The sequence below is a fragment of the Schistosoma haematobium genome, chromosome 5 (assembly GCF_000699445.3).
Source record: "Schistosoma haematobium chromosome 5, whole genome shotgun sequence".
Classification (NCBI taxonomy): domain Eukaryota; kingdom Metazoa; phylum Platyhelminthes; class Trematoda; order Strigeidida; family Schistosomatidae; genus Schistosoma; species Schistosoma haematobium.
Window position 1 is genome coordinate 17,226,421 of NC_067200.1, and position 27,796 is coordinate 17,254,216.

General features: G+C 33.4%; 1 protein-coding gene across 1 annotated transcript; it reads right to left on the reverse strand.

The window, feature by feature from the left end:
- Window positions 1–27,062, reverse strand: GFPT2 (Glutamine--fructose-6-phosphate aminotransferase [isomerizing] 2). Its single transcript, XM_051219556.1, has 16 exons — window positions 27,020–27,062; window positions 25,871–26,104; window positions 23,338–23,528; window positions 22,048–22,182; window positions 21,125–21,186; window positions 19,673–19,755; window positions 17,416–17,560; window positions 15,269–15,426; window positions 13,466–13,659; window positions 11,477–11,755; window positions 10,341–10,455; window positions 9,395–9,522; window positions 8,081–8,209; window positions 6,873–6,911; window positions 3,358–3,519; window positions 1–533 (listed from the first exon to the last, which is right to left on the reverse strand). Exons 1-16 carry the CDS (start codon window positions 27,024–27,026, stop codon window positions 489–491), a joined length of 2,106 nt encoding a protein of 701 aa, XP_051065041.1. The 5' UTR covers window positions 27,027–27,062; the 3' UTR covers window positions 1–488.
- Between the last annotated feature and the right edge of the window lie 734 nt (window positions 27,063–27,796).

Below are 27,796 nucleotides of genomic sequence, written 5' to 3' on the forward strand. Positions count from 1 at the left end.
GAAACCGATCACAACGCTTGTTTTTTTTTAATTTAAAAACAAATAGCGATATACCTTAGTGATAACAAACAAACAAAAAAAACCTTGACAACAACAAGAAAATATAATGAAAATGAAGAACTTGAATATAACAAAGTTTTAAAATACGAAAGCCCATTTTTTTGTGTGTGTATACTAGAATCAATACGTTAACCAATAAAATTTTAAAAAAAATAAGCAACTAATTTATGGTGTTTAACATTTCATAAATATCCATCAATTAGTGTAACTGAAATAAAATTCATAGTAGAGGAAAGTCGAAAGACAATTTATAAAACATTGAAAATATAATTATATTAAGAGCATAAAATGAGAATGTGTCCATGTGACGACAAAATTTGACATTGTATTAAAGAATAATTATAGACCTAGTTAATAAATTATCAAATTGCTGTTTATAAGGTAATAAAAGTTCAATGAGATGATTTGATATGCAAACGAATAATCAATTATTCAACTGTTACAGATTTCGCCAAATTTCGAGGGCAATCAACCTATTTACAAAGTAGTAAAAGAAAAAAAAATAATTTTAATATTCAATACATTGAAAGTTATTAAAGCTAAATAGAAGTTTCCCGTCATATTAAAAGACTAATATAATAATGAAGATGTTGGGATGATCCAGAAAATTACTTGCACAAGACAATCAAGCATCAGGATTCATTTGAAGTCAGCTAAAAATATCAAGGAAGCGAAAAGTCACATGCAGAGGCTTTGATTGGTTGGCTGCTACACTGCTACTATGTTTAGTAGCGTTCCAGAATCTTCTAACAACCCAATGACATTTAAAATATCATAAAAACCCTGTATTTTCTGTATTAAAATGAACTTTTTAGTAAACTACTCGCATACTTTGCGTCTTCTCTCTCGTGTTCAGGTCGCTGTATAGTTCTAGCTTGGGAATTACAGAATAGCTTAAGAGACGGATATAGCGTTCAATCCGCAAGACTTATCAGAAGACTTCATAATTGTCTTATTTCGTTTAACATACAATTTAATTATGTTTATATATGGTTGATAGATAATATCCTTTATGACTACTATTTTGGTTAGCTTCACAGATTATGGGATTTTGATGAGAATGTTATCTTTAAATTCTTGATGAATCTCAGGTTACAAATCCCAAAACGTGCTACAGTGAATAAGCTACATAAGATTATCCGTAATTTTACACCGACATATTTATTTATCGATGCTCTATTAAAATAATCTGCTAGCTTCAGAACATCAATAATTTCGCCTTGGATGGTCAAACAGTTGGTTGATTGTACAGTTTATCCAAAGCTGTACGTCGATCTATTATGAAACTTGAATCATTTGATACAATAAGTAGTCACTTCACATAGTAAGATAGAATGAATTTAATAGTCTAGTAAAAAAGTAACATTAAAAGGGTGGTGAATAAGGTATAATCTACCTATTGGACAATTTAATTAAAGTGTATCTAAATCGCTTGATATTTAATTTTATTTTATTGTTTTGCATAAAATTAGGATAAAGTTTTGTTGAGAAAAAGCTGACAATTTGAAGAAGCATTGTCTTTTAATATTCTTCATGAGCAACATTATAACTGGGCATTCATGAAAAGGCTACTCTGTTTAAAAATCATATTTATCATTTAAGTTGAATTTACAAAAAATGATGTGGAACACAAAAAAAACCTTCATTTGAAAATGTAACCGTTCAAATAAAGTTTAAATTAAATGATCTCATATGGCCACGTTTATACAGCCACTGCCAGGGAAATCCTACTTACTGCCTTCTCGTGGGATTACTGTCGTTTATGAAATTGAGAGGACAAAAGGCGAATGTCCGGCACTTTAACCGGGTTGGTGGACATGGATAGTCTACCTAGGGGAGTTGGAAAACCTTGATTGCAAACCAATGGCGTACATGGGCTCTAGTATCCTAAGGGAACAAATGGTGTATGAACCTATTGTTGGTCACCGGCAACCATGCAACTGCATCTCTATACGTTACTCCATTGCCTTGTGGATCATACCTTAAGGTCGAAGGCTCCGGGTGTGGCTCCCTAAAAAAAACCACCTGCTTCTGTTTGGGCACCCGGCCAATATCTCAGCCCTCACATAAATCAAGTGAATTGAGTGGCGCATATGTATTCGGTACCCGTTTTTATCAATATTCACGTGTTTAAATAAATAAAAATTGAAAGTAGAGAGAAAAAATATCATAAACCAAATAAAGAATATAAAAATTTAAATGTGATGATTACATAACGTTACATCTGTATCTGATTGGTATAGGTGATTTTTTCAGTGTGATATCAAAAGTTTAAAACTAGTGATTTAAATTGCATTGTAAATCTTGATCAAAATCTTTACAATTCTTTAATTAACTTAAATCAACAGTTAGTAACCTCAAACAAATGAAGCTATAACTTAAAATTATTCATATACACATTTCTAATTGAGTCAATGCAGTAATAGTGAGTATTATGAAATAGTGAGAAGGGAGTAAAAGTTATTTTGAACTAACAGAATGGTTTACAATAAAAATGTATATTCTCATATTCTCAAGCTAAAACTTGATGTGTATTAATTTCTATGGTTAAAATAAATAAAGATTTATAAAAAAAAATACGACACCGTAGAATAGTAAATTTAGAAAAATTAAAAAGTGAACAGAAACAATTATGAATTGAAATTCAATTGGTATTGTTTACTTGAATCTTTCTATTGATGATTAGGACTGCAATTGATCAGTCCTCTTGTTGACATATCTGCATGCTGTGGAGATTGTCTCGATATAACCTTAAGTCAAAAGATTTTTAAACAAAGATGGATAGTGGATAGCAGTGCATTGCACAAGCAGATGGGTATCAGGACTCAGTAGCTAAGTGGATAACGGAATGGCGTTTGAGGCGAAAGGTAGTGGGTTCGATTCCTAGAGTGAACATCAACTCTGGGATGCAAATACAGCCAGGTGACGAGTCCCAAATAGGACGAGACGCACATCCTGGTTCCCACTGCTAGCCACCATCCATCTTTGCCTATATTAATCAATTGAGTTTATAGGTATCAATGCCAAAGTTGGACTTGATAGTTTCAAATAAATTGAGTACTGGGTAGAAAGCTAATATTAAATACGTTTCTTTGTCATATCCTAATGAATAGAAAAATTATATTTTTGATGTTTTGTCATTTCATGTAAGCCAATTCTTTAGAGTGACTTACATTATGCCACGAAACATTAGAAATACTATTTTTCTATTCATTAGGATACTAAAAATATAGTTATTATTAAACAGAAACAATTAAAATGAAAATAGGAAGAAAAGGATAACCATTCGAAACCTACATCTAATCCACGTTGTACTGCAATATGAAATGAAATCAACTGCAATGGAATAACTGCTAGTACACTTTGTAAACAATCAACTGTTTCAGGTATTTGAATAGCATATGATGCATCTGCCATAACTTGTGAATCACCTTCATTACAAATAACAATCGGATGACCCTGAAAAAAAAGTGTAATTCAATCACAATAATCAAAGCAGTTTAATTTGGAAAAGCAACAAATACGTTAGAAACTAAGCATTGCTCTGAATTACATTACATGTATATGATTTACTGGGTCAACAATATAATGCTTATATTTTAAGAATATAGAAATTTATATACATGCTTGACACAGGAAAATCTATCAGTTTTATCAATTGGTATTTGCACGTCTTTATTTAAAAATCACACACATTCACCATGAAATATATTTTGTTAATGAATATGATCACTTTGAACAACAGCAACAACAACAAGTTCATTGATTTAACATTTATAACATATTAGGTCAAGGTTTACGTAATAGGATTGCAATACTTCTAAAATTGCATATATATATATATATATCACAGATTATCTAATTGATTTGAAAGAGTAAAATGTGTGTGTTATTCCATCAACTTTATAATTAGTCTCTTTTCTATGTGAACCACTTTTATTCAATTCTCTATTCAGCATGAAACATATAATTATGAAGATTAACAAGAATACTTTTAAAAGATTTGAAATCTAAACGATACAACAATGTTGACTAAATCACAACATGAATTAAAGGTCTTCAATAGCCCATAATTCAATGTTCAAGGTATAAAATGTTAAACTGACTCGTGGATTGATTAACAATACGTGAAAAACTTGTTAGCTCTTTCAAGTACAATGTAGACTGGTTCATGAAACTTAATTATGAATTCTGATAACCAGTAATAGAATAATACTGTGACAAATTACTATTGAATCGTATTATGATTTGACATTATTTTGTGATCTGAAAATTTGAAAAGTTTACTGGAATCATAAAATAGTAGGGAGATTAGTTTATATAGTAGTTTACATAAATGTTTTTATCATCTATAGATGAAATTAACCAAGACTATATTTGAAAAAGTACAATTCATTTATATTACATTCTTATTAAACAGATTGTACTAACATAAATTATCAATAATGTATGATAAATGGAACAAGACTGTTATTATGAACATATTGGATTACGAGAAAAAAGACAGGGAACATTTACAAGAGGGTCCCCGTATGAACTAATTAAAGAAACGAAAAGTAGAACAACGCCTAATAAACTTAAGGTTGAAACTAGTAAAAGCTTACAGTCGTTAAAGGTTAAACTAGGATCGTCATTATGGTCCATGTTATATCCAAAAAGTTGTAACCCTTGTAGACTTTATGGACTTCCAAAGATTCACAAGAATAATATTCCACTAGGACCAGTAGTTGATTTTACATATTCACCCACGTACAAGCTAGCGAAATACTTAGCTAGGATACTTAAGCCGTATGACAAATTGATTAATCATGAAATTAAAAACTATGGAATTCAAGGATGTTATCGATACTATCCATATAGAAGAGGATGAAATGATGGCAAGTTTGATGTATCTTCCTTATTTACTAATTTAGCTGTTAATAGAGCATTGGATATTATTTATGATCTGACTCAGATTTGAATTTATGATGCCTATTAGATTCATCTGAAGTTATCAAATGCTTGGAACTATGTTTACGATCCACCTCATTCACATTTCGAAGAGACCTTAACAGACAGAAACAAGGTATGTAAATGGATTCACCGGTTTCTCCGATTGTAGCGAATTTATTCATGCACTACAAGATCGGCATTAGTGAAAGTTAAGGATAGGTTCCCAAAAGAAGAAAAACAAAATATTGTCTATGAGATCAACTGTCATGAATGTAATGCAGCTTTTGTGGAAGAAACGTTCAGACAATTGAATGTGAGGTTGAACGACAATAAAAAGTGTTTGAAAATTTTTCCCAAATCCTCGGATGACTAAAAGAAACTTGAGAATAAGTCGACGATAGCGTCACATGAGTTAGAAACAGGATACAAGATTATTTTTGAAGGGACCAAAATACTTCAGAAAGGTTTTAACATTCGCAAAGAAAAATTGACAGCACAACCATTGTATATATGAGCGAACAAGAATAGCCTGAACCAAAAGGATAGTATTCAGAAAGCAACTACTTGGCAAATATTCGTTAACAAGTAATTGGACTCTTTCTCTATCCAACCTGTTTATTTTATATGCATCGTCATATTGACGGAAATTAAATTCAACGGTTCTAATCAGTTATCTTATTTGAATATGTTGAACAATTGACTGGGACATTAAAATAACACAAACTTTCAATTATAAAAACATTCTTCCTCTTTGAATTCATTCTTTTATCTTGTTTATTTATCTTCATTTAATGCATGCAATGACATTTTTGATTCATATAATCTATAAAAGTTGTATGATTTCTTCACAAATTCACCGATCAGAGACAATATATTGTTATCAGAAGGGGTTTGTGGAGATTTTAGAATTTTCACAGATTGAAATCATGAGTCAATTGAAGCTAGACCACCATGGAAAACCGAGAAGCACTGGACGGCCGTTTCGTCCTAGTAAGGGACTCCTCAAAAGTGCGCATCCACAATCCCACACCCCGCGAGATTCGAACCCAGAGACTAGCAGTCTCGCGCCAAGCGCTTAACCAACTTCGTGGACTGGTTGAAGTTAGACATTAACAGCATTGGATGCCAGCTCAGTGGTCTAGTTGGTTAAGCGCTGGGCGCGAGACTGATGGGTCCTGGGTACGGGACGGCGGATGTGCACAATATATAGTTGGTGAAATTTCTTCTCACAATACTTAGAATTAAATACAATCTATTATCTAAACACACTTTTAATTTCATACCACATGTCTCTTACACAGTAAAGCAGATACCTACTTTAAACATTGTTAACATTGATTGGAGGACTTATTCAAGTGTACAGTTAACTAGAGAATCATGTATTTATTTATATTCGATCATTTTGATGTTTGATGATATTTCATTGAAAAAAAAAGCTTGAACCAGATTGTCAGATAAGAAACATTGAATTTACTTCAAATTTATTCGTTAACATTTTATACAACTCCATTCATCCTCTTTAATGAGTTATTTTCAGCAATACAATTATGTAATTTATGATTCTCATTTTTATTTGCATATCGATGACTGAGAAACAATTTTTCAACCTTTAACTTGTACTTTTATTTTATTTTATTTATTTATTCCTTCATATAAAACATATTAACACATACATAAACGCACACAAACCCACACACACACACACACATAATTCGTTTCAGTCATTTATTTCCACATCGTGAACTTTTCACATGAATCACATTTAACTAACTCATGTTGTTATCCTATTTACTAAAGTACAACATCCATTATATGATTGGATTAACACAATATATAGATTTGATCTGATTGAACATTCACAAACAAATATTGTTATTTACCTTACGTGCTCTGATTTCTGACAATGCATTCAATGTTTTCTAAATAATAAATAAAACAAAAAGACAAGAATAATATTACTCAAACAAACAAAACATGATTCACGATAGAGAATATAGAAAATCAAATTGATAAATAAATACTGTTCAAATTGAACCAAAGTAATACACATTTTAAATGTCAACGTGTTAATAAACGATATAGTTAACGTTTGGACAAATTGTTGGTTATATTGCACGGCGACTACTTGACCAAATTCTTCCCAGATTATGAGAAAAGTAGCTTTATTTACTAGGTGTAAGTCCATGGAAAGACTGTCGAAATTCAAAGATATTCTTTCTCAGAACACTACAGACCGAGTAATTTGTCAGTGAAAAAATATCTAAGTAAACCGTACATAAGTCAAATATGCCTGAAATACTTTCAAGTAATAAACCTGTTAGGTTAACTTTAGGGCTCAATATTTTTTCTCCTTCCTAGTCTGACCGGTCAAATTTAAAAGGGCTACTAACTAGGGCAACGCTCTAGAACTATAAGATCTTCCTCAAACAAATATACAACTTGTTTGGTTAGATGACATGGGATAACCAACTGAAAATATTGAATCTAGGTTTCCTGCTATTTGGCACTCGCTACCAACGTGTACCTCTGTATTCTTGAAGAAAGTGATGTTACCTGGTCGATTTGAACGTGCCAATCACGTTAAAGTAAACTGACCGATATAATTCGATGGAAACTTATAAACTAAACAAACATAACATTGGTCACTGATCAGTTAATTATAAACTGAATTTCCGTGCGAAAATTAACCTCGAGACATAATTTGATTTTGATTGAATTGTTTTAAGTCCAGGAATTATAGCTTGATGAAAGTTAAGAGATGAAAAAGGAAGCCAGCATTCTGTACTCAGATCTATCAACATCCTATTTCTTTGGTCAACATAATAGATCAACACATTCCATCCATTTTTTTCCTCTAGGATAGTTAAATATTCTATTATCTCTTATCATTTTCGCTGTAGTTTTTTTTTTCGAATCACAGCAGTTAAACTTTCGTACACCTGCCTCTACTTATCTGCATATGATGATAAACTAGTAATTCTAAGTTCCAATTTACATAGTTGATTGTAATGCAAAATGGGAATAATATCTATATATGTACTTAATTTACTATAAACAAATTGTCAGCATAATGAAACAATCAACTTACTTTATATAAACGATCACGTGTTATAATCATTATAATAGTGCTTTCACTATCAATCATTGCTAATGGACCATGTTTCAATTCACCAGACATAATACCTTCTGCATGCATATAAGTTAATTCTTTTAATTTCTACGGAAAGAAAAACAAAAGAAAAATATGAATAACTAGATTAAAACAAAACTGACTAATGCTGAAAATCTGTAAAACCACAAAAGTGAAAGTGAATATCAGGACTCAGTAGCTAAGTGGATGATACAATGGCGTTTGAAGCAAACAATACTGGGTTCGAGTCCCGGAGTGGACATCGACTCTGGGATGCAGGTGCATTTAGCTGACGAGTCCCAAGTAGGACGAAACGCGCGTCCTGGATTCCACTGCTAGCCACCATCCATCTTCGCTTAAGTGAAAGAAATTGTTTAAATATTTTTAAAAGAAAAAGATTTAATCTAAAATTGAGCTAAAAATTATTGATACAACGTGTTTAGTCAAAATTGCCCAACTACTTCCTATTCGTCATGAAGTAAAAGACAGAAATGAATACGGTGAATCAAGTTCTTCATAATATATACCATGAAATGGTTTGTTACTTCGTGATTTTAGTTAATATTAGTTGTTAATCAACTTTATGGGTTTTATTATACTCGAATTAACTGATTAACCTATAACCATGTAAAATTCATAGAATTTAAAATAATTTATGTATACTATGACTTTTCAATTTCCAGGCATATCACAGAATCAATCTGTCAGCAATTAAATTCAGGAAGGTGAAAAATTAAAACGAGCACGTTAATTTGACACAGACATGTCAAAATTCAATGATATAGTTTTTCTCTAAATTTGACCAGTTTACGAAATAATTCAACATAGTCTTATATCTCATGATGGTTCCGAAAAACTTTAGCATTGAATTTATCGCATAAAAACATTCATCATTTGAAAATTAACGATTTCCTGTCATATTCTAATTTGATCAAGCATAGGTGATACGAAGCTATCACCGAATTACAAAGCAGATACTATATGTTAATGTTAAGTAATTATATTTCAGCAGTTATTATTGTCCTTAATCACCATTTAATCAAGGCATTTTTTAAATACTTCATTGATGAAACTTATTTTTATTAACCTGAAAACAATCCACTTCAATACAAACATTGTTATTTTACCTGTAACTTTACTGATACTAACACTCATTCAACTCATTTCCATTTAGGATAAGCTTTAGAATTTGATACATGCACGAGATTGTAAAATTATTGATAACAGGCAACAAAAAACAACAAAAGAAAGACAGTGCAATTGCTTACTTACCAATGCGCCTTCCAGGCAAGTAGCATAGTTATAACCACGACCCATGACCAAAATGCTCTTTTTCATATAAATTGTTTTAGCCAATTCTTGTAATGACGAATCTAACTTTAATATGGAACGTATCTGATCTGGTAATTTTTTAAAGAAGAACGTAAACAGTAAATCAACAATCAGTCATAACATGTAAATAAGAATATGAAAAGATTGCTTAACATTTATCATCCAGTTAACTATAAACATTCTATCGTTCTGTCACCTCGATATCATGTTTCAACTTTTTTTCTGCACTCCGTAGATTGTTTGCTGCTTGATTGAGTGAGCATTTGTGAGGTTAGATCTAATGTGAAAAAATAAGGCTGGAGTATCCACCGACGAATCCTCATCAATCAATGTGATCAGGAGATGGATTGTGCATGCCCAAACATCGCCTACTACAAAATGTATAGTTCGGTGGAGTAAGTGTAAATTAGATGGGAATTAGGAGACGCTAAAACAGCATTGGTATTGGTGCCAACCTCTTAGCTCAGTGAATAAACACTCTATTTATCTTTTGGTGTACTCTTACGTTCCCGCTCGCATTGATTTAACATATAGGTCTGGGATGTCATAAGATATTGACAAGTTAGCTGGTAGATTCAGAACACTTGGCACATTATATCTCACGTTGAGCAAAATAGAATATAATTCTCTTAAGTGAAAAAGACCAAATTATCTGCACTTCAAAAGATAAAATGAATGATTTCATAATTACTGAATGAAACAAAAGACTACTGTAAAAGTAATTGAACAGCACATCGATCATTTGATTTTCAACATAATACGAAGCAAATAAACAAACTGCATATATATTCACAACCAAATTCGAACCAAGTGTGGGGCAAAACATTTCTTAGAAATGAAAATACACTACTACTACACCTCCTAATTGAATTTAGAACTCACTCACCAGACAACTTAGATAGTGCTTCAATAATTGCAATACGCTTTGGTTGAATAGAGATGCGATCTTCAGATAAGACTAAAGCAAACATTACCAGGGCAATTAATTGACTTGTATAGGCCTAATGTCATTGAAAATAAAATGAGGTAAAAACAAAAAAACGGGGATTAAATTAAACAAACTAATAATAGTCAGTAGATCTGAGAAAATTAGACGAAATTAGAACTTATATGTGCGGATTGTTTAAGTTGCAACTATGGAGGCAACCTGATGATTAACAAACACGTTTTGTAACATTAAAAATACATGAACCTATAAATATGTACCGAATAACTAGACTTCTAACAGTACAGAAATTAAAATAGCAAATATGTATAATGACTGAAGTAGAAAGATCAGAGTGACTGAATGATTGGGACTGATTCCTTGTTCACTAAGTCTCAACTTTGCTTGACCATTGTGAAAGCTTAAAGTAAGCAATATATTGCTTAATAGTTCAGTTTTACCGTCCAGTTGATAGAACCAGTAAACAGGAGAACGAGGGTTTAAACCCAGTATTTTTAAACTTAAACATTCAATTCTGCATCAGCTACAGCGTCTACCAACCGAGGCTTTCAGACAGTCTAAGCCACGAAACACAAAGGTCCAAGATACATAAAGAATGCACATAGAAGAAATGATGTACCATTTTGAACTTCTTTGAAATGGTGAAGAATACTTATTTACTAATTGAGAAATGAATTGATCTTCTCAGCATTTGTAGATGTGTCCGCAAACACACTCATAGGGAAAGCCTATGTGGTATATCTATGTGGACTACCTTCGGCCCTGTCAGGACATTGGTTGAACTACAAACGTTCGGGATTAACAAAGTTTTACTGTGAGCTCTAGACTTCTGAAACGTAACCTCCGTGAACTAAGGATGATCAACAAATCGGTTTTCATCCAACACTAATTTTGTCCGAATCTAGATATTTGAGTATATAATTGATCATATTATTTATATAATATTCCAAAATGTATTAAACTAGATTTCTGACATTTCACGACTCAATGAAAATTGTTTTTCCAGGGAATATATAACATTTTTTTAATTAAATGAAGTAATTACGTATGCATTGACATAATTTTGAAAAAGTTACCTTAGTACTAGCCACTCCAATTTCAGGTCCAGCATTGATATGTACTCCACAATGTGATTCGCGTGATATTGATGAACCGACAGTGTTTGTGATACCAAGAGCAAGTGCTCCACGTTTGATACAATAACGCATAGCTAACAAAGTGTCTGCTGTTTCACCTGACTGACTTATAAATACACAAACATCATCACGAAATATTGGGGTTTTACGATCTAACAAATCACTAGCTAATTCAACCATAACTGGTAGTTCAGACATTTCTTCAATGAGTGCACGAGTCTGAGCAAGAGAGATGATAAAATACATAAAGTTTAAAAAGCAATAAATATAATATGCTTAGCATACGAAAAAGAATTCTATAGCACATTGTATAGCAAAAGTCGCTGATATCCAGCATTCCGGATTGATACGTTTATAGGTAACTGGATAGGATATTAATATATTCATTAACCGAATACTTATATGACAACTTAAAATAAAGTAATTATATTCACTGATATATGTATGTGTGACTAGCAAGCAGTGGCATCAAAAAATGTTGACATCACAAACTGTTCCACACGAAGTCTTTCGACAGTGTGGTTGTTGTTTTGATACCTTTTCAAACTTACTGTTCGATGCACATAAAATAAGAAAAGAAGTTATACACATTAGCTAAGCAAAATACAACGTTATCATGTTGTATTAATTATTAGTTATTTACATAAATATGATATACTTCATATGATCTTATGAATTTATATTGAATAAAAATTGACAGTGTTTGACTGTAGTGAGTTTTGTTAAACATCTTGATCCTGAACACGTTAATGTTAAAACCAATTTTTATAACATAAAGTAGATTAATTCATCGAACGGTAAAATTTTAATTTCAATAGTTGAGATCAGGAGTCAAATTGAAGCTAGACTACCATGGAAAACCTGGAAGCACTGGACAGCCGTTTCGTCCTGTTGTGGGACTTACATCTTATCAATTACTATTAAAACTATGGCCTATCTTCAAGTGTTCCATATACAAAAATGATAGATAAAACAATGAGTTAAATAAATTGATCGACTTGAACTAAATTTAATCTTCAAACATTCAAAATACTAAACAAACTTTCATTTACATAAATTGGTGCAATCCAGCATACAGAATCATTGAAATATAATATATGTAACTCCATCAAAAATGAAATTGTCTTATTCTAAGTTTACTATCGATATAGATTACTTTGTGAGACTATGGAATAAATCTGCTACAATCTATCCGTGAAACTAAATCACTATCATCGTTTGTTCGATACATCGATGATTAACTCACTACCGATACTTAAACCACTAGCTAGATCTCACTTTACTAGTGAAATTATAGGAATATTAGATATTTGATCATTGTTATTACTTAGGCATATTTATTGAAATTTCGTTCTTACAAATATTTTACGATTACATCGTATCTGATTAATGTGACCAATTTAAATAATATCTACTCAAATTAGTAAGCCATAAAAGGAGCTAACACAAAGTATAACGACAGAGATGTCACAGTAACTTTTGCTGCTATTGTTCCGTGCTCATTGTTTTTCATTTTCTTCCCTCAATTAGTAGATGGTTATAATTATCTTGCAGCAGCACTGAAAATAGCTTTTGCATACAGTACTTATCCTCAAAAGTGACATACCAATCCACCTAATACGAAAATACTGGTTCCAAACTTCTGTCTCACAGTATTCCAATTCTTGTGACAAATGTCATTTTAAGACAATTTGTGAAAGCCTATTCAAAAGATTTCTCCGTATTAATCAATTCTATAATTAATTTTACGATATCTTATCTGCTTATTGAAAGTAATACTCAATGAAATTATCATTCATTTATTCAGTACGGAAGGCATGTAGTGTCACAACACACACACACCACCACTCAGCTAAAAAAATATCAGAGATTAAATGATATATTTGTAGACAGAACAAAAATAATGTCTGTAGAGGATAAAGTACTTACTGCAACTGCGCTATGATAACTAGTTCCACAGCCAATGAATATGAGTCGACGACAACGACGTATTGCACTTAGATGTTCAGCGAGACCACCTAATTTCACAGTATTCATATCGAATTTTATTCGACCTCTCATTGTATTCAACACCGATTCTGGTTGTTCAAAAATTTCTTTTTGCATAAAATAATCATAATTGCCTGGGAATATAAACAAGGGAAGTTACTGACAATTATTCCAATCAGATAACGAATTTGATCATTTTACATTGAAAACGGCAATTAAGTAAATTAAAATTGAGTAGTGAAAACTAAGTGAGTTATCGCATCACTGTCATGAAAACATTTGTAGTTTTATTTATTTCTATGCATCCACTTTTGACGAGTGTCCCATGACAGCGTTTGTGTTATCAAAGAAATTAAATAGATAGAAAAAGAGGTTGGTCACATTGTTTTTGCTAATACGTTTGTTAGTAGAAAGCATGTATGCCATTAGATATTTTCCCGAGACTTTTTCTTTTAGCTGGTGAACATAATATGATATTATCCAGTTAACTGTTATTACGTCTATTAAAAATGGAATGTGAAAATGTGAACCGCCTCGTTCTGTCAGTTTTCGTCTTTTGATTCCTAATTGGATTGAATTGGTCAAATTCTTTTATTTACTAAGATTATCATTTGCACTGTGTTCGTGTAGTATTTTGATTTCATGTAACGAGTTTGTTGAATAAACAACTGTTAAATTCTTTTTAATGTTACATGTTTCAAGGATTTGTGACTCGGATTCGTAGCAATAACTTCTAAAGGTTCATTGATCATAGTTTAATACTGCTCAGCTTCATTAGGTAAAGATTTAATGATTAACTGGATTCCTGTACAAGCGTTCTTTTCAAAATGATATTTAAGACTGAGTTTCCTGAAATGTCCTAATTCGTAAATCAGATAAGCTAAATATCAAGTTTCAAACAATTCTTTTGTTGATTGATGTGTTGTTGAAAAAACAATTTCATGACGAGGTGCATAATGGCATTTTATATTCATAACAAAATCGTATGATCACTAACCGTTTGTGGATTATACCATTTGTATGTGAACAGTGTAATGTTTGATAATTAGATTTAGAGAAAAAAAACACTTGAAATATCTAAGAAAGTATTCAAAGAAACTGTCTACCTAAAACAACTGAATTGAGAAATGAAAACTTTCAGAGTTCTACAATTTACTACTGATGACTGTTAGTTGGAAATGAAATTATCGCACAAAATAACGCCTGATTGAATAAACTACAGTATAAACACATAAATCATGAATTTAAACAAATCGTTCTAATAACGATTGTATAGAGCCATTGAAATAGTAGTTATTCGTTTTTTCATTAACATTAAAATGTTTGATCATTTTAAGCAGATTAAGCTATTCGTTTATTCATTCATTCACAACTAACAACAGTAAAGCTTGTACAAGGTTTTGTATTTATAAAAATTTCTTCTGCATGACTTTAAAACAAGAACGAAACGAAAAATTCAAAATGCTTGTTAAACATCAAAGGGAAGTAGAAGATTAAATTAAATTGACATCATCTAATGAAAGAGTTTTACTATTCAAATGATGTAGCATCAAATTAAATATCAGAAGTCATAAACTCAAAGCTGACTGTTTATCAAATTCTCATCAATCATTAGTTATAATACAATATATTTGATTGGAAGCTGGCACTGATTTGTGTCATATAGAGATAATGATTAAACTTTAATTTACAAAGAAAAATTCGGATCACATTATCAAACAAAATGATTTTAATTTAGTTTACCTTTCATAATCTGTTGCAATTCCATTTGTAAGGTAACAACTTCACGTGTCGCTGATGCACTTCTTGATAAACGATGAATTGTCAGTTGACCATTACGAACAGCCGCTACATCATCATCTTCTAGAAAAATAACTTTGTCAGTATGTTCAATTAATGCACTAAAAGTAATAGTGGGTATAGGAAAAATTAAAAGAATTTAAGGGATATTAAATATTCATTAATTTTAATAAATAATAAATTAAAAATTACGAATAATATCTAAAATATACGCCAATATAAACAGAAAATGTGAGAAAGAAAAAGTTAAGATTCAATACAACAAATAAATTATTATCAGGGTCATTACATTGCAAATTATAAAAGAAGTGTTATAACTAAGATGATGTGGATCTTCAAGACAGATAAAACAGAAAGAAAATAGTTAATTAAAAACGAAATAGTTAAGTGTTGTCAAATGTATATTCAATCTTTTATTCATTCATTCATATACATTTCTTTAAGGTATTTTGATGTTTGTTCTTAAATGTCTCATTGATCATCTTCATTTTCATCATTTTCTTTCTGTTCTTCCACAATTAGTACATTTGAAGAAATAAGGCATTTTGTAACTAATACATGGCTGTACGAAGTTACATTATGCATATTCAGATAGTTAGACAGTTGGTTTGAGAAACGATATCTTTTCGACATTTCCGCCTATGCACCGACGGATTGCAGCCCAGATGCGATCAAGGATGAGCTTTGCCACCAATTGACTATCCCTTCTACAGAAAGTGCGTTCAACATATTGCAGTACTAGCCAGAGATTTGAATTCTCAGGTCAAGCGTCTAGGCACAGAAGAGAGTCGTTTAGGTGGCCGATGGGGACTTATTGGTCGCAGGACAGATAAGGGGGACCGTCTACTACAACTGTGCACTGACCACAACCTCTTTCTGGCTAGCACTAACTTTCGGCACAGTCATCGCCGATGTGCCACCTGGCATCCTCCCTCTGCATCTCAAGCCTGGACTCGGATTGGTCACATCGCAATCAGCTACCGCTGGCGTGGTTGTGTACAGGACTGAGGCAGGTGGTTTTCTTAAGGAGCCACTCCCCACGCCTTTGACCTAGAGGTCTAGTCAACAAGGCATTACAGCAACGTCAGGAGATGCACTCTCATAGTAGCCAGTGACCAATAATTGGTTCATATGTATTAAGTACCCAATATTTAACAATATTTATGTGCTCAAATAATAAATAATAATACAATCAATTGTATACATTATTGTTACTTTTACTGCGCTGGGATTTAACATGAAATAATTTTGTCTCATTGTCCTAAAGACGTATGACAACTTGAACTGACGAACTCATGTACGAGGTTCTATGTTGCGTATGACTGAGATATGGCAATTTTTCTAATGACAGTTTAAACGACTTGCTGTACAAGTTGAGTTGTTAATAATAGAAATAGTAAAGATTTATTATGCAAATATATTAGGATCTAAGAGTTTACAACACAGGAAAACTCACTAAAAACAATACAGAAATTAAGTACAGTCTCAATTATTTATAGGTAAGGGTCAATGACAACATATTACAGTCTATCGAAAAATAAAGTTTGAAACGTTACAGTTCACTACTTGACAGTTGAATTACCAAGGAATCCAAATTGGTCTATGCAGATACATTTCGCTGCTAGTACTACTAATTCAAGCAGTTAACTTTAAAATATACGGTTCAATATATTAAAATCGTTCATAACTTAACATTCGAGTAGTTAATCAGTACCGTTAGGAGTTATGGCAGATACATCTCATTGGATTATTCGACTAAACTCATATTCTTTGTAGTAAAGCTAACGACTACACGCTAGAAATTGTCCCCTCCAAAAGATCAAATCACTGAGTCATAGTCAACACAGAGCCTGCACCAAATATGCGTTAGTCCAAGTTAATAAACCATATCAACACAGTGATATGAAATTAACAAAACAAATATCGAAATCAGATCACAATAAATTTTCTGAATCTTAACTACTAATTCAACTAGTTGAAATTCGAATGCCAAAACAATTATTTTGGTAAATTCAGATGGAATGTATTTGAAAAATTTACACACGAATCCAGTGATACAGAGATGACTATTTTTTGTTACTTTCACTTACCTTGCACAACTTGCAAAGAAAAACTCGATTTCTCGATGACCATCCGCGCCACTCAAAAAATGTGTCACCTGTTCCATTGATGAATCTCCTAAATCAACGTGCCCATCATTGGATAACGGTCGAATATTATATTTAGTGTTAGAACCTTTAAAATGATTATTAAATCAACAAAAAAGAATAATAACGTAAGCAATAAGGTTAACAGAGGAACGGAAAACGTCTTCGATCACAGACACTTGATTGACACAACGGATCCGCCAGTTAACATTAATAGTGAAATAAAATTGGGGCACACAGAAACTAAGATATGAATAATATCTAACTTAAGAAGTACAAACCGATTTATCCAATTACATGGGACATTATCCGACAATTTTTTATTCGTCAAGCATTTTCGAAAACAGAGTCTCCTGGTTATCAGATAACCATAAAATATCCAAAGACTAACACAGTAATTGACCAATTCCTAGTACGTGAAACAATATTCAAAACTGTGATGATAAGATTGTAAGCATACTGAATAACTCATTGAGCCAAAAGTCAATCAAGATTAGAAATTGGTTGACACAAAAAGGAAATACATACTCGCGAATGAGATCGCATATTTATTTAATATTTACGATAAATTGAGGGGCAAGGCATTAGTTGATAAAGTTTAATCCAACTGTCAATGACTGCACGGACTGATAGCATGTCTTCTTTTGGTTACCTGTACCTTTCACTCTAGTGCCTAATCGTTAACAATACTATAAACAAATAATTAACCGTGATATTTTTGTTTTGTAGCTAACATGTACACCAACGTGCCTGCGCACCTTGAGTAACAATTTAGGCACATTTGGATAATATTTATCTCCCTCCAAATGTAAAATGTTGCTTCAGAACTGGTCCGCGTCGACGCTTGAACTAGTGATAGGAAGTGAAGTAGTTGAATGAGTTAACCAACTCACTTATCTCGAAGACCTGACCGGGTCTAGTGGGTTGGTGTCTGACAAAATCTTGTCACTGGTTCAAAGAACCCAGTGGTGTTTGCTAAATTGAGTCGTTCGTGGTGTAGATGAGATGTCCGTCCGCCAATCACAGGACATGTATATCACGTAGTAGTCCTTTCTGTCATATCTGATACCTGTGAAACAGTCCATGGAATTGGAGACATGAGTAGGCTGGAGGTTTTAATCATAAGTATTTCTGACCTATCGCAAACCGACCAAGTGAGTGTTTTTGAGGTTAGGGACAGGATATCTAGTGAAGATGTCAAACTAGTCGATGGGGTAGTGAACCTTCATCGACTGAGATGTTTAAGACATGTGTTTCGTACGTCTAACCACTGCCTACCTCGACGAGCGACGCTTGATAGTACGAAGATAGGTTGTAATAACGCTATAGGGGGCCGAATCAGAACATCCCATTAGTCCGTGAACTCGCCATCTGTTATCTGAGCCATGTTGGTAGATGCAGACTACTGGGGTCGGTGGGATAATTGTGATTAGTGGTTGGAGAAGTTGGATAACATGACTCAGAATTGTTCACCATTGTTCAGATGCACTCACCTCTTTATCTTCTCTATCCTTAATCCCAGTATGCATTTATTCATGTTGAAATGTAATATGCCCCTTTCGATTAAAAAACCTGCATATATTATCCGACCATTCGGAAGTGAGTTGGATATCTTTGCATATTTTTGTCTAAATCGGTTATCTGTAGAACACCGTGTGCAGCTAAGGTCCTCATTATTGAAAAATAACTATTCCTGTGATTCAGCAAAATCCTAAGCAGCAAATAAACAATTGCGTCACATCCCACCATTTTACAAATCAACAAGAGTCTGTGGTCTAACAAACATAGGAAGGAGTAGTAGTGCTTTGCAAGTCAAAGTGGTTGAACATGTAACAAGATAGTTACAAAAAAAACATAAGATCAAGAAACAAAACCCCTGACTGTACGTAGATTAACCTCCCCCTATGTCCAAAAAATGTTTGTTGAAACTACCGTGGATAATGTTGATTTATTAACCATAATTTCATGATTCATACTGCATTTCTCATCTCTCAATCTATCAGGTTTGACTGTAATCTCCTAAACCCGTAAGTGTCTCAATAAGTTAATGTGTTATCACCTTGTTTGAAATGTATGTGACAAAGTTTAGATAAACTTCGTGTTTTTATTGCATTACATAAACTCATTAGACGGACTAACTGACAGAATTGGTATTAAGGAAATTAATGTATAAAGAAATATACACATTGCAATAACCTACTATTCGGTTTATAAAACACTGGTATATGATTCATTGTCAATTCATGCGGACTTTTAATTCCAACCAACATTGGTGAACCCCGCCTAGGAAAAATGATAGAAACATTTAAAATAAAGAAAAGTTATTCCCATTATATTATTCCAAAATTAAGATTTAGTTTCAATAAACTATATATAGAATACTTTACCGAATAATTACTGTTTGTAATATCCCAATGATAAATTAGTATTTGTGTTAAACTTAAAAGGTAAAACATCTATAAGATTCAGTCAGCCAACCAGTCTTATGGAACATAAAACCTAACATATGCTTCCGATACGCATATAATTAAACACTAGTAACCCACGAGTATTTTCCATTCTTAATGATTATGTGATGTGGAGAGCCAGTCAGAAGTAACTAAATGAGGTCAATCAATGGCAATTAGAAATTATCTGAAGGACAAGTACGTTTCATCGGCTAGGAAATGGACTGCTTTTCTAAGGGGTAAAGTTGTAGATATATATGAGTATTTGTGCATTTTATTCAGTAGCCCAATATACTTTTTCGTCCACTCTTGTGTTCGCGCTCAAGTAGTTAGGTGGAGAGTTAGCGTCTAGCACATCGTGTATCAATGTCGGATTACGGACGCCACCCATCATAAAACAATGTTCTACAGTCATACGGTAGAACGGAGAGAACTGCCGTGAAGTAAATTCGTCCTGTGGTTGACAGACGGACCTCTCACCTACTCCATAAATAACGCGATTTGGCAAAAACCAACCGAGCTTTCTGAATCCGTATCGAGATTTCATCAGATACCAGACTATTAAGACTGATGAGACTCCCAAGATAAGTAAAACGGTCGATACGCTCAACTACATGACTCTCTACTATTAATTCAAGAACTGATGTAGGACAGCTTCAAAGTAACTTTCTGCATTTCAATGTAGAGAGTAGCATACCGAACATGCTTGCATTGTTGCTTAAGGTGAACATAAGACTCAACCCAAAGAGATGGAGCCCGGCAGCTAAGCATTGTTGTATTCGCCATTACGTGGTGGACGTTCATTTTCTAACGTTATAAAAGTCATTTGGGTTTTTTGGAATTACAATGGACCAAATTCCAAAACTCACTGTATAGAAAGAATTATATGCATTTATAAAATGCTAGCCAATGAGTTTTCAACCGATTATTTAATGGTAATGTAATCGTTATGAAATAATGAGAAAGAATTAGTTGTAGAGATAAATTATCTTAAATAAAACTATGAGTAATGTTAGAAGACATCTACTCCACCGAGACATATGGTGTTTAGTCGGTCCACATATATTCTTAAAACTTTATGGTAAAAACTTGTACTGCTGAATCGGAAAATTAAATGAGCTAAATTTTCCAACACTTTAATATCTGATGCTAAATGAGAGAATTTAATGAAATATACCGAGAAAGTAACAGAAACACTTACTGACCTTGCCACAACACATTCACCAGGGTAGTAACAACTTTTGGATGCCAATGCAAACGATCCTTCCTAAAACATAAGGGGCAAAATAGAACACAATAGTTCAGTAACAATCAACACATTGTCTATAATATGCAGGATTCATACACATGGATATATTAAAAAATTTCGTATAATAGATTTCTAATACGTCAATTTAAGTTCATTACATTAATCAACTAGTTCGTAATGGAATATGAACACAAACAGATTCAACGTGAAACTTTGAACACAGGCTCTTAAATTTAAGCTATCACATGTAACAACGAAGAATGTTCAAAAGAAAGAAAATATGTAGATAACAAAGGTTATGGGTTGAGAAGAAAAAAATAACAAGTAATAACATTTTGAAGAGTTAGAAAGTAAAAAGAATGCGTCTGTTTTTTTTTGAAACCTCATCGAGCCACACCATTTAGGGTCTCTAATAACTTATTTCCATAACCTCAATGAATTCATCGAAATAATTTGCAGCTCTTCACATAATTCACAGAAAAATCAGTGAAATCATGAGCTGGGTACGTATTAGCGAATGACCAGTCTTAGCTTTTATCCAACATAAGCTTATATTATCCAGTATCGTAATCTACTTAAGTTATGTACCTATAACTCCTATCACTGAGAGACATAAAGTAGCACATAACGGGCATCTTTTGCAGTATATTCACTCTTAAGTTGATAAAAGGTTGGTAATTGTGAAACGGGCTCATATTTTCGCTGAGATATCGTCGGTAACTCTGACTTCTCAGGGATGATGCAATATTTTCAATAAGTCGCATACACCCACAAACACTTCATTTCCTATCCACAAGCTATTTTTAGTGAAAACCATATATATATATATATATATATATATATATATATATATATATATATATATATTAGCAGACTTACCAGTTGCTGAGCAACCAATTCAACAACTTCTAAAAAGGTAATAGGATTTTCTTTATGTGAATCATAAATCATTTGCATAAATTTTGGAATCACTTCTGTATCTGTTTCAGATTCAAATATATAACCGCGACGACTCTATGAGTGGTAAGAGACCATAAAAAGGGTTAAGAAAATACATTATGCATCGGAAATTGAATAAAAAAGACAATGATAATAACACTGACAGATGTTAATGCCCATAAAAGGCAAATCTATTACTGGGCATGAGCGACTTCATCCATCAAATAGATTAATGGATGGAAACATTTTATTCTATGATGAGTAATTTCAGGCTGTCGACCAAACTTTCAATTCCGTTGTAATATATATGTAAAAATTATACACTAAAAACTCGTCTTTCCTGAGGTCAGATCCCCCGAATTCATCGTCGAAACCCTTATTATTGTGCTTTTCGAGTCATAAATAAGTCGGTTAGACACTAAGAATTACAGTTTTATTGCCTTGGTTTCACATTTAAAAACCAAACGGTACTCATTATTATCCGAAAACCGAGAATCAGTAATATAATTTGAATGTATATACATCAATCGATCTTTAAACACTGGACTATGTTGTAGCTAACTAGCTCCTAGTATAGTTGAATCCGACCAGTCAAATATTCCTTAACACAACCAATAAGTACAGTGAATGAACTATGACTTAGTTGAATCAACATTTCGGAATAGAGATAATACAGATTGAGAATATGGGAGTGATGCTTAGTAGGCCCAATCGATCATTATTCTTAAGCGAGATAGTATTTTATTTCAATATATAAATTTCATCCGGAATACCTCGGATAATTCATTGGAAAAAAACATGTATGACGTGTAAAAAATGGTTTACTTTGTGAACTCTAAAACCTACTAATCTGTCTGAGATGCTCTTTGTAACCAATACATTTGAATGAGATGAAGTAAATATAACACGAGGAAATGTTACGAACAAAGCAAGGCAACTGGTATATATAAATAGGTTTCGCAGAAAACGTAACATTTCTAAACAAGTCTCGTCCAGATATAATTCCAGTCATCACCTGATTACTTCTGAACAGTTCACCACAACTTCGACTTCACATATCATAATAAATATAAGATTTCATTGTCTAACAAATGAAGTCCTCGCCAAGAAACTGAAAGATGCCAGGTTTAACTCCAGAATGTGTTTACCAGTGACATGTATTGCTGTTCCACTTTTATTAACACCACTTATTTTATTAGGATCTATATTTAGACTAAAAATTTAACTTACCAGTAATGCCCTAAGATCTACGTGGTTGGTTATAATACCATTGTGCACTACAACGAACCCGTTGTCAGGACCAGAACGTTGGGGATGAGCATTTACTTCATTTGGCTCCCCATGAGTTGCCCATCGAGTATGCGCTATGCCAACATGTGTTGTGATTAGTTCATTTGGAAAGTCATGATCGGTTAGAAACTCTAAATAAACGATACATTATTCTTAAATTAAACTCTTGACGTATACAGAATAAGTTATGCGTAGATCCCACAAAATAATTCCATATTAACCATAACAAAGTGAAGTGTTCCCTAATATAACCATAATATGATCCCAAAATGGATATAAGTCGCTTAACATTCTTAGGTATCTTGATGATAACTACTCATAAATATGAGATGTCTCACACTTTCTGTTTTCCCACAATGAATTGTAATTCAACATATCACTTAGCTAAGTGATAGTGTTACTACTACTCTCAGTTGACAATCTCCCTAGAACTAATGACTGCAAGATAATCTCAATGATAACCTAACGATAATTAATATAATTGAATTAGTACGATAATGACGAGTAGAGTTTACTAAACAACTTGAATGGACAAAAACTATAACCACTCCCTTCGTCCCGACATTTCATGTCCGGGTGGACCGCAGTGATAATCAAAGACATCTATGGCTTTAATTACTAATTAGCTAAAATACAGCTTGGCAAATAATTCAACCGACCTAATATTACAACAGACAGTCATATTCCATCAATATATAGTCTAGCATATCTGAGATGGTTCAATTCCCAATAACTGAGATAATTATAACGAAAGAGATAGCGATGTAGTAGCAAAGAAAAGAAGAAAGACTAAAGCTGTTCAGGTTCGGCCCCCTATAGCGTTATTACAACCTATCTTCGTACTATCAAGCGTCGCTCGTCGAGGTAGGCAGTGGTTAGACGTACGAAACACATGTCTTAAACATCTCAGTCGATGAAGGTTCACTACCCCATCGACTAGTTTGACATCTTCACTAGATATCCTGTCCCTAACCTCAAAAACACTCACTTGGTCGGTTTGCGATAGGTCAGAAATACTTATGATTAAAACCTCCAGCCTACTCATGTCTCCAATTCCATGGACTGTTTCACAGGTATCAGATATGACAGAAAGGACTACTACGTGATATACATGTCCTGTGATTGGCGGACGGACATCTCATCTACACCACGAACGACTCAATTTAGCAAACACCACTGGGTTCTTTGAACCAGTGACAAGATTTTGTCAGACACCAACCCACTAGACCCGGTCAGGTCTTCGAGATAAGTGAGTTGGTTAACTCATTCAACTACTTCACTTCCTATCACTAGTTCAAGCGTCGACGCGGACCAGTTCTGAAGCAACATTTTACATTTGGAGGGAGATAAATATTATCCAAATGTGCCTAAATTGTTACTCAAGGTGCGCAGGCACGTTGGTGTACATGTTAGCTACAAAACAAAAATATCACGGTTAATTATTTGTTTATAGTATTGTTAACGATTAGGCACTAGAGTGAAAGGTACAGGTAACCAAAAGAAGACATGCTATCAGTCCGTGCAGTCATTGACAGTTGGATTAAACTTTATCAACTAATGCCTTGCCCCTCAATTTATCGTAAATATTAAATAAATATGCGATCTCATTCGCGAGTATGTATTTCCTTTTTGTGTCAACCAATTTCTAATCTTGATTGACTTTTGGCTCAATGAGTTATTCAGTATGCTTACAATCTTATCATCACAGTTTTGAATATTGTTTCACGTACTAGGAATTGGTCAATTACTGTGTTAGTCTTTGGATATTTTATGGTTATCTGATCTGACTATCTGTTTAATCCCTAGAATTGATAGTGTATAATAATTACATCCTTTTCTCAAATATTATTACTGACATGTGCCTTTTTAACACGTTTTCCTAATCGATCGGTAGTGTGGCTCAGAGTCATTTATTGTTAATGCCTTTTCTATGTTTTTGCTTTCGTTAACTACCACAGGCCACGATCATTGAATAAACGTCTCGTTAGTTTATATTTGAGTTGTCGCTTTTCATAGTTCCTCAAACTCTGTCAATCTAGTGGACGACACTGAAATCCACTGGTTTTTCCTAACTTTCTGATATAAGTAGTCGATTGATATCGTTTTTGTACCTTCAGCTGCTAGGACATCTTTCCGGATTTCTTCCGAAACTTTATCTGTGGTCGACAAGCTAATTCTTTCCTGAAGGGATCGTTGACTGCATGATCGAACTGACACCCATGAGATCTTCTCGATTCAACTTTTCCATACATTATTAGATAATTTACTTCTACTCATGCCGAGCAGATCCAATTACCATTTAATCTTCCGGAAATCGCTTGGTTTTGGGATTATATAAAGTCAGTCCTGTGGTATATTCACGATAATTAACTAAAAATTCGGGTACTGAAATAATTTATGTACATATAGAAATGTTTAGTAACAAATAGACTTAATAATGTGCAGGTGTATAATAAGAGACAGTGAAACACACCTTTAACAGCTTGTCCCAGTGATGCTACTTTTCCTTTACAACGAACAACTCGAGTAAACGTTTTGTGAGACCCATCATTATTAAATAAGTCATTCTGTTCTGAGCAAACGGCGTCGACTGCTAGTCCTGCAGAATCATAACCACGATATTCTAATCGATGTAAGCCATTGAGCAAAGTGTTTACGATGACTTGACGTGTAACCGGAACTTGATAATTTAGGTACGCAAATATTCCTAAACCAAGAGAAAAAAGTTGTTAGGTCTGTTGGTAATTGCGGGATTGAAAATCACAAGAAAGCAACTGATTAGGACATACATAACCTATATACAATGTCAGGACCTACGAGCCTAGTTGTTTTTAACCATCCAAGTAGTGAATTAAACCAACCAATAAAAATTTAGTTCTACAACTAAACTTAGCTTAATTTACGGACGATACAAAGCTCTTGCCTAGCATAAGATGCGTCAATTTTCACGAATAAGTAAATTTCCATTACATTTTGACCTACAACTCATGGAGATGATGTACGAAATTATGATAGTACAACTGTACATCACGCGAGTAACATAGACACTAGAAAAGTATGATGATAGAGTACTATTCCAGGTCATCTATTAATAATTGTGTCACTATGTGCATAAGGACTTCCTAAGTTACTTCAGTTGGTAGGGTGACGAACGCATCTACGAAACCTAGCGATCCCCTAAAACTACTCCAAAATGCATTTATATGTAAGACTTTGAGCTCATGTCGACAAACTCCTGCCTGGTAATGTGATAGCTTCTGGTATCCAGAAACCTTACTGCCCTGAAACAAACTCAATCATTACAAAGTATACAAATTCACAAATAACATCAAAACTGACTGCAGTCGAGTGACTAAACCACTACACATTGAACATAACCAAATACCCTAAACCGTACAGAGACAACAACAAGCGAGTGCGAAGAAACCAGTCGACTTATAAACGCTCATAACAAAGATATTGTATCTTGGGAGTTACATTTCCACGTGATACTGCATTTACCACTCGATTATCAACATAAAGGAGAGAAACTAGAGTTCAGATAATAATAAAAAGCACAGGTAACATTCAAATAGGTTTTTCTTCGAACATAAAATCCCAGAATATGCTACTTCTTACATACCACACATCCTACGGTGAAAACGTAACGACAAACGAAATAAAGCGCTCAATCTTCTAGCATTCAATATTTGCGTACATATGCCCAGTTCAAAAATTCACTATCCGAAATCTCTGTGATAATCTTATTTTAGTCAGTTGATATCTCTGTGCCTACGTATTGTTGGTACGATTCATTTCCAGTTTGCCTCCAATCCGAAAACTTTATTTCGTCGAGCAGCCTCTCTTCGACAGGACAAAAACCAGGATTTCCCAACAATTTGGTCCAAATAGCCTAATCAAAAACGTAGGTGGTGTCGTCGAACTTCTGACAAAACAGTTCACTCGGACATTTGAAACGACCCCTACGACTATATCGATGAGCGCTTCACCTGCAACCTCACAGGGCATTCGGAAGTGAACCCTAGCGTTTACTTGGTGTAGCGGAAACTACAGCACGTGTAAAGACACTTTTCCTGGCCCGAATATAGTTAAGTCTGCTATGCTGAGGGAAGCAGCTTTAATCTTGGCAATACCGCTTGGCGTCATCTCAAATTCACTAAGCTGAAGCACACTAACAGAAAATTGGATGCCGGCTCACATCAAACAAATTTTCAAGGGATTTCGACGCGAAGAATTTTCAAGACACCAACTGGTGGCTCTTCTCTTCATACCCTCAAAACGTATGGTGTCCCTTGTGTACGACAGTCTACACGACTACTTACCATCCATAAACTTCTTTTGACCCCAACAGCAGGGTTTCAAAGAAGGCCACTCATGTATAACTAACCTGTTGACCGTA